General features: G+C 37.6%; 1 protein-coding gene across 1 annotated transcript in view; it reads right to left on the reverse strand.

Moving 5' to 3' along the window:
* The window catches only part of LOC127446758 (glucosylceramide transporter ABCA12-like), a 54,915-nt gene that overhangs the window by 5,561 nt on the left and 36,344 nt on the right, over positions 1-13,010 (reverse strand). The window contains exons 33-39 of the mRNA XM_051707946.1: positions 11,205-11,382; positions 10,138-10,253; positions 7,992-8,151; positions 4,127-4,380; positions 3,024-3,228; positions 2,065-2,174; positions 1,528-1,678 (exon numbers count right to left, since the gene is read on the reverse strand). Of these exons, the coding sequence (XP_051563906.1) occupies positions 1,528-1,678; positions 2,065-2,174; positions 3,024-3,228; positions 4,127-4,380; positions 7,992-8,151; positions 10,138-10,253; positions 11,205-11,382 (1,174 nt within the window). The remainder of the gene's footprint in view (positions 1-1,527; positions 1,679-2,064; positions 2,175-3,023; positions 3,229-4,126; positions 4,381-7,991; positions 8,152-10,137; positions 10,254-11,204; positions 11,383-13,010) is intronic.

A 13,010-nucleotide genomic window follows, 5' to 3' on the forward strand; every position in this document is an offset into this window, starting at 1 on the left:
AGATGACATAAGCGCAATGCACTGCCAATAACAGACAGAGCATGGAACATGAGTGTCCAGACCCCGACACTGACCGAAACCGAACCAGACAGGGAAGTCAGGATCCAGACACCATGCTCCGGTCATGAAACAAGACTGACCGAAAAAGTGCACGGCAGGGAAACCACAACTGAAACCGTGCGCTCACAAAGACAGAAGACAGAACACAAGACAGACACAGAACATTGATGCCACGACCCTGTCGCACAAAAAGCCAGACTGACAGAGTGACAAATGTCTCTTGAATTTCAATGGTTTCTTGCTCTAGGCCAGTAATTCACTGCACAAAACACAGTGTGAAACAAACCATGTTTATCCTTGCTGCAAGTGAACCCATATGTAATGTTGTCTAGGCCATACTGTTTGACCTTGTGTAGTTTTGTTCATGGTTTTCTAAAATGAGGGCATGACACACTTCTGTAAATGTTGGAATATACTAATTTTGCAAGCTCCTATCAAGATGTACCCTGATGCACCATAATATTGAGTCTGATTGGACACACAGCCTTTGACGTCAACAACAGAAGGTAAAAGAAGTGTTTTATGCATATACCATTTACATGCATATAACATTTACATAAACTTTTATATTAAAGCGGCACATCGTGTCATCACTTTGTAACCAGAAACAGCCTACAGTTAGACTAATAAACTATGTTACTTGGCAGAAAAATAAAGGGGGTTTTAAGCACTCTGCTTTGTGTTGAACTCCTTACCAGTGGTAAAATCACTGTACAGTAACTCACGGCCTCATGTACTGTAGGTTATTGCTTAAAACCATTGTTTAAAAGGCAAAGTATTCCAACTTAAACTAATTTGATCAGAGCTTGCTAATATAACATGTTTGCCTAGACCAGTGTTTTAATCTTTAGGAAAACTGATAAATATTCTTCTGCATCTTCAGCCAAAGGCAAGTTTTACAGAACTGCTTCTGCCCAACAATCCTGAGAGAATTCAAGGTTAATTAGCTACCTCGTTAATCAAAGTGGAGGAAAGCCAACCGTTTTCTGTCAAATGCAATACTCAGGCGATATCAAACTCTCTTTGTCCAGAGATCTAATCAAATCATTATGTACTTATATTTTTCCGTGCCTTCTGCCATTTGATGTCACAGTGCAGGATATTCGCTAGTGAAGGGCTTGAGACTGTGTGCGTTCTTGAAGTGCCATTAGCCAATTGGCATTGTCAGGATGTTGCCATTTTTCTGTGGTTCGAAAGTAATTAGTCTCATGGCATTTATAGCTAAAAATCTGTCTCTAGATCTGACACTCCATGAGCAAATTACAGCAATTGCTGCAATCACTATGCATACTTCCGGGGGTCACGTGCCAGCATAACAATTGCCATTGAGATGAAGGCTAACAGATAGCTCTGGCAAGGTTTTATAGACCCCCTTGATTATTGCAACAGCAATGATGTGGTCAATTTGAGAAGCTTTCCAGTTGCCATTCCCTGGACAAAAATAATTTGATATAGATGTGGCCTTACCCGGTCAATCTCCCTCCTGGAGATGCCCCTGATGCGGGCGTAAAAATAGAGATGTTCCTCTCCAGTCAGGAGGTCATCCAGTGCGTCCACCTGGGGGCAGTAACCAATGTTTATGCCCTCTCTCCTGCAGTCTATGATGTCAACCATTCTCCTAATGACACAGGCCAGGGAGATTATGAGCACACAATGACAACCCAACAAAATTGTCTAGTTAAAGGGGTTTTAGTGCATCTTAAAGGCGATAAGCATCAGTAAAAATACTACACAGCAAAAAATTATTTGTCTTGTTTTCCAGTAAAATACTACTGGGGATAGACAAACTTGTTTTCCCTTTGAATTACATTTGAATTTTAAATTTTAAGCATACATCTCACTAAATATAAAATGTAATATCTAATTTCTTTTTAATTTTATAATAAATATGTCTTGTTTTAAAGATTTTTTTAAATATATTTACTGGAAAACAAGATAAAAATTCAGATTAAAGTTTTGTTTTTTGTGCACTGTAGATGTTAGTTTTTAAAGGAAAAGCATTACCCGTCAATGTCACGGATCTTAGCAGAGCCGTCGGTAGGGCTGATGTCTCCTGTCAGCATCTTGAAGGTAGTGGTCTTTCCTGCACCATTGACTCCCAGTAATCCAAAACACTAAAGGAAAGACATTGACCTTCTATTCATTCACACTGAATGTTTTGCTCTCATAAATTATTCTTAACAGCTGAATCATAAATCTTGTGTGATGTGTAATAATGAAGCACAACATAGTCCCTCAGTGACAATGTTTGCATGCACATCATTTTCCAATTAAGACCCATATTCTTTATAAGCCTTTATTTTGAAAAAAAAAAAAAAGGTTTACATGCTCTTTTACATGCAACTATTGGAATATTCCTAGTTCCCACATTCCTATGCATGGCATCAGAATATTATGAAGACTCCATACCATTTCACAATAAATTGCTAAATGTATACTACCAGTGAAAAGTTTGGACTAAATTAATGTTTCTAATTATGCTAATAAACTTTTTATCTAATGGTTTATGGTTAAGAGATTTAAATTACTTTTATAGACCAAAATACATGATTTTAACATTAAATTCCCCCCCCAAAAAAATTTGTAATGTGTTAATTTTCAAATTATAATTTTTTTAATGGATGAGTTAGACCAGATATTGAAGGAAAAACCAGCATGCAGGGAAACTCTTTCAGTACGGTTTCAAAAGCATCACAGGTGGATACCTCATGAAGCTGGACGGTCTAGTGTAGGTAATAATGCTTTTGAAATTCTGCATATTGATTAATGTTATTTTTTTTAAACATTTGTACAAAAAAAAATGTGTCTCCTCCCCACTCAAATTAGTTTTTTTTTAATAGATTGATGCATTTACTGTAGATGATGCAGACCTAACTGGAATACGGCCAAATTCTGAATAATATCGGAATATTGTGTATGAGAAAGCCGTCAATGATAAATGCTGATTTGCAAACAGCACAGACCTCGCCTGCTGGGATGCCCACAGACAGCTGCTTCACAGCCTGTACCCTCCTCTTCAGGTGCTGATAGACTTTAGTCAGCTGGTTAACCTGCAGAATATCTGCACTTGCATCTCCACTGTTTACACGCAGGCGTTCAGCCACCACATCTTCATCTTCATTGGGACTGTAGCTCTGAAGGAAGTCCTTCTTACGGCAGATTAATTTTCTGTGAAGGACAGATTAATGTACATCAAATCAGATACAATGTTGAATTAAAAGCAGCATTAAAACCAAAACTTCTCAGCTGGTCATTGTTCAAACACCATGACTTTGAATTAGGACTTTCAATTTAACATTAATTTAGTGCAATTAATCAAAAATAATAACACATTAAAAACACTGAATTTTTATAAATATCTAAACATCTATTTATATAGATAAGATTTATCTATAAATAAATGTAGTTTAGAAGCACAATTGCATGAGAAAAATCACTTGGGACAGTGAATATTGCATATCTTAAATTAAGTGTTTCTCACTCTATTAGCAAATTTAGTTAAAGTTTTGCTTAAAACAAGAAAATAACAATTTGCCACTGGGGTAATACAAATAAAATTCATACAAGACATATCTGTATATATGTTTCTTACACGTGTTGACTTTTAATTTATTCTTTCATTTAATTGATCTTGTTTTATGGATGTTTGGATATTTTTACTGGAAAACATGACAAAAATACTAAAGACAAAAAAAGAAAATTAAAATAAAAATACTGAAGAAAACAATGTATGTTTTACCTTTCCTGCCACAATAATGTAATGCCTTTGAATTATCTTACTTCCTGGTATTTTTTCAGCATTAATTGATATATGCAACTGTTTGCACTTGCAATTTATTTGACTAATTAATCAGCTTATCATGTAATTAATTCTATGAAAAGTTCAATTGACAGTGCTACTTCTGAATCACTGAAAATATTAATCTCATCCATTTAATTTTTTTTTTTTTTTTTTTTTTTTTTAAAAAGAGTTCTATGCCAACCAAGGCATATTTTTTACTTCAAAAATATTTTAGCGACCCAACAAGCACTTTGACTCTATGGTGTCAGAGCCTAAGGCATGTACCTGACTTTGCGAAGGAGTGACTTGTTGAGTAGCAGACGGAGCGTGAAGCAGATGAAACCCTGCAGGAACAAGGAGCTGAACATCCAGCCCAGCACATCCATGGTGAAGGGGTCCTTGTAGGCATCCACCCCGAAAGCGCTCAAGATCTGCACCTGCATGTCAAGCCGTGCCAGTTCCATCAAGCCATTCCCAAAGCTGAATTGAGGGAACACTAGGAACACATTGCTCATGGTACGGTACACATTCTGAACGCTCTGAAAAGGACAGCAAGAGCAAGTGGGTTAGAGAGGAATGAACAATATGCAAAGCAGGTCCTCTGTCCAATCAATATACAGTAGCTATGCATCTTATTTGCTTTTTGAATATTGCCTCTATATAAATGACTCTGACAAAACCTGTCAAGAACTTTATTGAAATTCTTAATCAATTGAATTATAAAATTATAGTTTTCTATCAAAAACATAAAAATATAATGGTGATTCCAAACATTTGAATGGTAGCATATTATACACACACACACACACAGTGGTGTGAAAAAGTGTTTGCCCCCTTCCTGATTTCTTATTTTTTTTGCATGTTTATCACACTTAAATGTTTCAGATCATCAAACAAGTTTAAATATTAGTCAAAGATAACACAAGTAAACACAAAATGCAGTTTTTAAATGAAGGTTGTTATTATTAAGGGAAAACAAAATCCAAACCTACATGGCCCTGTGTGAAAAAGTGATTGCCCCCCTAAACCTAATAACTGGTTGGGCCACCCTTAGCAGCAACAACTGCACTCAAGCGTTTGCGATAACTTGCAATGAGTCTTTTACAGCGCTGTGGAGGAATTTTGGCCCACTCATCTTTGCAGAATTGTTGTAATTCAGCCACATTGGAGGGTTTTCGAACATGAACTGCCTTTTTAAGGTCATGCCATAGCATCTCAATAGGATTCAGGTCAGGACTTTGACTAGGCCACTCCAAAGTCTTCATTTTGTTTTTCTTCAGCCATTCAGAGGTGGACTTTCTGGTGTGTTTTGGATCATTGTCCTGCTGCAGAACCCAAGTTCGCTTCAGCTTGAGGTCACGAACAGATGGCCGGACATTCTCCTTCAGGATTTTTTGGTAGACAGCAGAATTCATGGTTCCATTTATCACAGCAAGTCTTCCAGGTCCTGAAGCAGCAAAACAGCCCCAGACCATCACACTACCACCACCATATTTTACTGTTGGTATGATGTTCTTTTTCTGAAATGCGGTGTTACTTTTACGCCAGATGTAATGGGACACACACCTTCCAAAAAGTTCAATTTTTGTCTCGTCAGTCCACAGAGTATTTTCCCAAAAGTCTTGGGGATCATCAAGATATTTTCTGGCAAAAATGAGACGAGCCTTAATGTTCTTTTTGCTCAGCAGTTGTTTTCATCTTGGAACTCTGCCATGCAGGCCATTTTTGCCCAGTCTCTTTCTTATGGTGGAGTCATTAACACTGACATTAACTGAGGCAAGTGAGGCCTGCAGTTCTTTGGATGTTGTTGTAGGGTCTTTTGTGACCTCTTGGATGAGTCATCGCTGTGCTCTTGGGGTAATTTTGGTCGGCCGGCCACTCCTGGGAAGGTTCACCACTGTTCCATGTTTTCACCATTTCTGGATAATGGCTCTCACTGTGGTTCTCTGGAGTCCCAAAGCTTTAGAAATGGCTTTATAACCTTTTCCAGACTGATAGATCTCAATTACTTTCTTTCTCATTTGTTCCTGAATTTCTTTGGATCTTGGCATGATGTCTAGCTTTTGAAGATTTTTGGTCTACTTCACTTTGTCAGGCAGGTCCTATTTAAGTGATTTCTTGATTGAGAACAGGTGTGGCAGTAATCAGGCCTGGGTGTGGCTAGAGAAATTGAACTCAGGTGTGATAAACCACAGTTATGTTTTAACAGGTGGGGCAAACACTTTTTCACACAGGGCCATGTAGGTTTGGATTTTGTTTTCCCTTAATAATAACAACCTTCATTTAAAAACTGCATTTTGTGTTTACTTGTGTTATCTTTGACTAATTTTTAAACTTGTTTGATGATCTGAAACATTTAAGTGCGACAAACATGCAAAAAAATAAGAAATCAGGAAGGGGGCAAACACTTTTTCACACCACTGTGTATGTATATATATATATATATATATATATATATATATATACACACACACACACACACTACCGGTCAAAAGTTTTGAAACACTTACTCATTCTTTATTATAATTTTATTTTATGCTTTTCACATTTTAGAATAATAGTAAAGTCATCAAAACTATGGAATAACATAAATGGAACTATGGGAATTATGTTGTGACTAAACAAAATCCTAAATAAATCAGAACTGTGTTATATTTTAGCATCTTCAAAGTAGTCAACCTTTGCCTAGAATTTGCAGAAATGTTCTCTTGACATTTTCTCAACTTCTTGAGTTATCACCCTGGGATGCTTTTTAAACAGTATTGAAGGAATTCCCATCTATGTTGGGCACTTATGGGCTGCTTTTCTTTATTATTTGGTCCAAGTCATCCATTTTAAAAACTTTTTTTTTTTAGTTAAATTTTAGTTTTATAATGAAATAAATTAATATGGTGGCACAATTATATTTTTGTCTACAAAACTAATTTCACACATTTAAGCATACGCCTTCAGATCAAAAGATTTTTAAGATCATGAGAAACATTTCAGTCAAGTGTTTCAAAACTTTTGACCGGTAGTGAGTGTGTGTGTGTGTGTGTGTGTGTGTGTGTGTGTGTATATGTATGTGTATATATATATATATACACACACACAGACATACACACACACACACACACACACACACACACACACACACACACACACAGGCGGCCAAAAGTTTGGAATAATGTACAGATTTTGCTGTTTCGGAAAGAAATTGGTACTTTAATTCACCAAAGTGTCATTCAACTGATCACAAAGTATAGTCAGGACATTAATGATGTAAAAAACAGCACCATCACTATTTGAAAAAAGTAAATTTTTATCAAATCTAGACAGGCCCCATTTCCAGCAGCCATCACTCCAACACCTTATCCTTGAGTAGTCATGCTAAATTGCTAATTTGGTACTAGAAAATCACTTGCCATTATATCAAACACTGCTGAAAGCTATTTGGTTTACTAAATGGAGCTTAACATTTTCTTTGTGTTTGTTTTTGAGTTGCCACAGTATGCAATAGACTGGCATGTCTTAAGGTCAAGATTAGGTCAAAAATGGCAAAAAAGAAACAGCTTTCTCTAGAAACTCATCAGTCAATCATTGTTTTGAGGAATGAAGGCTATACAATTCTTGAAATTGTCAAAAAACTGAAAATTTCATAAAAAGGTGTCCACTACAGTCTTCAAAGACAAAGGACAACTGACTCTAACAAGGACAGAAAGAGATGTGGAAGGGCAGATGTACAACTAAACAAGAGGATAAGTACATCAGAGTCTCTAATTTGAGAAATAGAAGCATCACATGTCCTCAGCTGACAGCTTCATTGAATTCTACCCGCTCAACACCAGTTTCATGTACAACTGTAAAGAGAAGACTCAGGGGTGCAGGCCTTATGGATTTTCACACAAGGTGCGTGAGAAGTGCCCAACAAGACAGCCACATCTATGGCAAGTGCTACAGGAAGTGTGGGGTGAAATGTCACTTGAGTATCTGGACAAACTGACAGCTATAATGCCAAGGATCTGAAAAGCTGTCATTGCTGCACGTGGAGGATTTTTGGATGAGAACTCTTTGAATTAGTTAAAAATAAATCAAACTGTTACAGTAATTTTTTTAAATATATATATTTTTTTATGTGACATGTGGACATGTTTTTTCACTATTCTCTCACCTGGTCATTCGGGTTAAGCTGACCGAGAAAGTACAAAATGGATGTGGAGATGATGGTGTTGACGCTGATGAACAGATTGATGCAAACATATCCGATGAAAGCCATCTCTGTATCCTTGAATACCGCAGAAAGAAGGTACATCCAAGGGAAGGTTGCAAAGCTGTAAAGAAATCATGATATCGATGTGGTAAGAACTACGTTTCAAAAGCAAGTCTAGAGAGATGATTTAAAACATGGAAAAAGATAAAACAACAGTACTAAGACATCTGCTTTGACTATAGCATAAAGAGGGAGTCTAAAGCAAGGCAGACTATATTCCACAGTTGAGCTAAGAGGCCAGAAGATAAATGAGTTCATCTATTTCCTCTTTGTGAAGCATTCTCTCTCCTCACCAGCTCAGCAGAATGATCTGCTTTTTTATTCATTACTCTTGGTGATTGGGGTGCTTGGGTCAAGGCAGAGGATGTGCTTAAACTGAGGGTTTACTGTGTGTGTGTGTGCATGTTTGTTGGCCTGTGCATTTGGGTTGTTAGTGGAGTTAAGTCCACACCACATGTTAAAGGAACCTGTCACATAAAAACTTTAAAACCCCTAGGACTTTTTTCTGTGGAACACAAAAGGTTATATCCTGCCCACACCTATTCATATAGCAAGCTTCAAAATGAACATGTGTGCTATATTCCAAGTCTTTCGATGGCTTTGTGTGAGGAACAGACAGAAATTTAAGTTGCTATTCACTGAAAACTGTCCCCTCTAGTGGACTATCAACCACTGCGACTGGATCATTGAGTTAAACTCTGATTCGTGAATGAACGTATCGGACGTTACTACTTCTCTTATGAATTCACATGAAAGCGCCAAGAAGAGCTAAGGGCCCATATTAAGATTAGGTGCATTCAAAACTGCACACTTCTGCACTATTCTACGCCATTTTGTAGTGTAAGTAGTGCGAGTAGTACATTTAGACTGAAAATACAGCAAAAAGAAGTGTCCTTTAAGTACTCGGATGATGCACTTTTTCAACCGTAAAAACGGAGTGTGGAATGTTGGACACTTCATGCACTCAGTGCACGCAGCTTGCCGTAGATAGCGGAAGAGGCGGAGTTACCTGGCTGCGCTGCTGGTCTGACAAAACAATTGTAAATAATGATGAATGTAGCAGCTGGCGAAACTTCAGTGGATACAGCACCTTACAAATGTGAGTTGAATGCTTTACCGTCACCCCAAGCTGTGTGAATAAGTATGTTTTTTTAACTGAGATTGGCTAATGCGCAATACATCACGTGCGCTTGAAACGTCACTTCCATCAGCTGTTAAACAGCAAATGTTTCTGTGTAGTAATAAAACGTTAAGTGTTCCATTTGGGATGATACTACACTTTGAAAATTAAAACACTACATGGCTGAGTGCATAGTATATTTTATAAGTGCATAGTGTAGTGTGTCGTTTGAGGCTATTGTCAACAAATAATGACTTACATTTCTATCTGTTCTTCACACAAAGTTATCTGACTTTTTCAGAAGACTTGGAATATAGCGCACAAGTCACATGGACTGCTGTTATGATACTTTTATGAGTCATATGATTTGAAACAACATAAGGGTGAGTAAATATTGACAGAATATACAATTTTGGATGGACTATAGCTTTATACAAAAGCAATTAATCAGGTTAAAGAGAAAGTGGCTGGATTTCTGTGATGTGTGGTTATTTATGAGCCGAAAGCTGGTAAGGTCACAGTCAGATGGATGAATGCGGGGCAGACTGCTGACTTCACACAATGAATGCCCACCAAACAGCCTGGAGCTCTGGAGCCTAAAACCAGACTGTGCCCTCTCCGCTCTCTACAATGCAATTAACTGGGTGAGGGAGTGTGTGAAATCGCGTCTTCAGAGCCCAGGCCTTGCAGGAAAGCTCCAAGTAGCTCTCCCACTGTAGCAGAGAGCCTATTGTTTACCTTAAAGTCTCTGGATTAACGGAAACTTTCTCTGTTACAGGACCAATGCTGCATTGTGTAACATTTGTTGAATAATACATTCATAACACCGAGTGCCTTGAGGAGCTGTCAGCACTCAGAGGTTTTAATGAGACGTCTGTCTTATGACAGAAAAGTCTGTGGTGGTAAAGGAGCATAATGTATGCTGACCCAAATAGTATCAGAAGCACTGTGACCGCGGCAAGGTTCTGCCGATCGGTGAAGGCTGGGAGCTGGAACGCTGCTATCATCACCACTGACAGGACCACAGGAATCATGTAAAGAGCCTGCAATACCACAGAACAAGCCTCATAAATACAAATTCTTACGTAATATACAATTTAAAGGAATAGCTCAACCAAAAATTTTGTCATCATTTATTCACCCTCATGTTGTTCCAAACCTGTATGACTTTCTTAAGTGAACAAAAGGAGATGTTAGACAGAATGTCTGAGTTGCTCTCTTCCAAATAAGAAAAGTGGTTGGTTTTTATGATAAAAGTATCATAAAAGTAGTCCATATGTCTAATGCGCATATTCCAAGTCTTCTGAAGCCATACAATATGCTTTGTGTGAGGAACAGTCGAAAATTAAATCATCGTTCACTGCTAATCTTCCTCTCCATTAGAGCTCTCAAATCTCATTTATCCTAGTGTTTAATAAAAATTGTTTTGCCAATAAACACTTTATGCCAGGTTTGACGTCATTGAAGGCAAACGCTATTAGTTCTCCCATGTCACATAATTGATCATCAACCGGCAAGTTTGAAAAATGCAAACGCAAATGAGATTCGATAGCTCCGTCAAAGTGGAAGAGTATAAATAAACAACATCTTAAATTTCCAATTGTTCCTCAGACAAAGCTGTTGTATGGTTTCAGAAGATTTGGAATATAAAGCACAAGTCTATGGACTTCTTGTTTTTATATGTTTTTAGGAGCTTATCAGTATAAATAACCATCCACTTTCCTTGTATGGAAAAGAATAGCTCAGACATTCTCCTTTTGTGTTTCACTGAAAAAAGAAAATAATGGATTGGAAGAATATGAAGGGGAGTAAATAATGACAGAATTTTCATTTTGGGGTAAACTATTCCATAGTATATAGAACGAGACACATTCACATTATTATTTTTTCCATGACACATGTTAAGAACCTGAAGCTACATATTTATGTTCTGATATTTTTGATCAAAGCAGCAGACCATAAAAGTTGACATCTATGAATTGGCACTGAATTACCATATCATAGAAGAAGTTGATGATCCAATAAAAAGGCTCACTGATGCCAGAGATTTGTTGGAGTCTCTTGGAACCATTGTGATGTTCCTGAACCTCGTAGATGACAAAGCTGGCAGTCATGATGGAGTAGCCAGTGAGGACACAGAGCGCAACCAGTATGCTGACCAAACCTCCCACCCTTGAGTGGAAAAAATGAAACATTGAGAAGTTAGAGGATGCAACTTTGAGGACATAGACATTAGGCAATGTGTGCTAAGTGTACCTGAACTTCTGTCTGGCACCTGACACTGAGAGAAAACTATATGGCTCTGTGCCTTCGTAGGCAGCATTTTACGTATCACAGGTGCACTCTCAACACAAGGGCTGTTCTAAAAGGAAGGCAGCATGATTATACTGCTTTCTAAGATATCTCATTTTGGTCAAAATTTAAGGTTTCATTGCATGTACTGTATCTTTTGTGGATGAGGAAATGTGATAATGCATTCCAACAAGATAGCGGAAGACGTGAGAGAAATGTCAACTATAAATATAATGTATTTAACACCAAAAACTATTGATAAAATAGTTCAATCTAATTAAAAAAAAAAATTACTGCTTACCCAATTTGCCAATACATTACATTAAATTGTTTTACCCAATATAAAAATTGTTTTCTTGCTACATTATCACATCTTTAGCTTAGCAGCATACTTATGCCAAACTCCAATGTAAAAAATATCAAGTCCAGTTTCCAATGAGCTCTGCATGAAGAACGCTATTTATATGATGCACAGAGTTGCTGCCTATGTAACGCATTCAGAATCAGTCACCTACTCTGAGGTTCCATGATATTACTGATGCTGCCTTAGGGGCCATTCAGGCCGAATGCGATCTTGAGTTAACAAAGCTAGAAGCAGTGCATCAGAAAGCAGATGTCTCGAGAGACATTTTTAAAAAGGTCAAGTTCTTTTAACTTGAAAATGCATCATTCATGTGCGTTATACTGAAAAAACAGTAAGCAGTCAAAACCGTTCCTCTAATGCAGGTTAACATGGAAAAATCAAAATAACAGCGCAGAGTCACACAAAAATGTGTTCTGTGTTATGGGCATCTTAGAAGGCAGCTGCCCGTGTTTGCAATGCACAAGGTAGTTTACTATGTTATAGAACAGAGCCACAGACTCAAATCAGTATGAGTTAAGAGTACTGTATGTGAATGTCTGTCTGGCAGAAGTTCTAGGTTTGAAAACCATGTCTTGCTGTCTAAACCTCACAGTACAAACTGAGCTTCATATTTCCTACTGAGTCTCACATGAGCTTAACACTGTTCTTCAGTCAAGCTCAATGCACATACAACAGGAGCAGACAGAGGGAACAGTGGGAAGAAAAAATGAAAGCCATGAGAATCATGATCTCTCTAAGTGACTCAGATTTGTGAAAGACAGAGTGAGACATCACTCAAGAACTCTTGTTCTTGATATTTCTTGTTCTAGTGGTCACCCGCTGAGCTTAAGCATTGAATGCTGCACCTCTGTGTCCCATTTCTCCTCCCAAGAATAGCGCTACCAAAAATGCTGAGAATCGAGGATGTTATGGAACAAGAGGAGACCCAAACCGCAGAGAGACGAGCCTGAATACAGAGGTTAGGATCACTGGTATTTAGATTAGAGGGGCTGGGTCGGTTGGGCAGAGAACTCAAATAAAGCTGAGTAAAATTAAACGATAAGAACTAAACTTTTTTTTTTCTAGACAATTTTGAAACTTTATTTTGTAATTTCTTATGTTACCATCTCATTAAGGTAAGTCACTTGTGTTAAAGCATTCCTAA

This window comes from Myxocyprinus asiaticus, chromosome 10, assembly GCF_019703515.2.
Source record: "Myxocyprinus asiaticus isolate MX2 ecotype Aquarium Trade chromosome 10, UBuf_Myxa_2, whole genome shotgun sequence".
NCBI lineage: Eukaryota > Metazoa > Chordata > Actinopteri > Cypriniformes > Catostomidae > Myxocyprinus > Myxocyprinus asiaticus.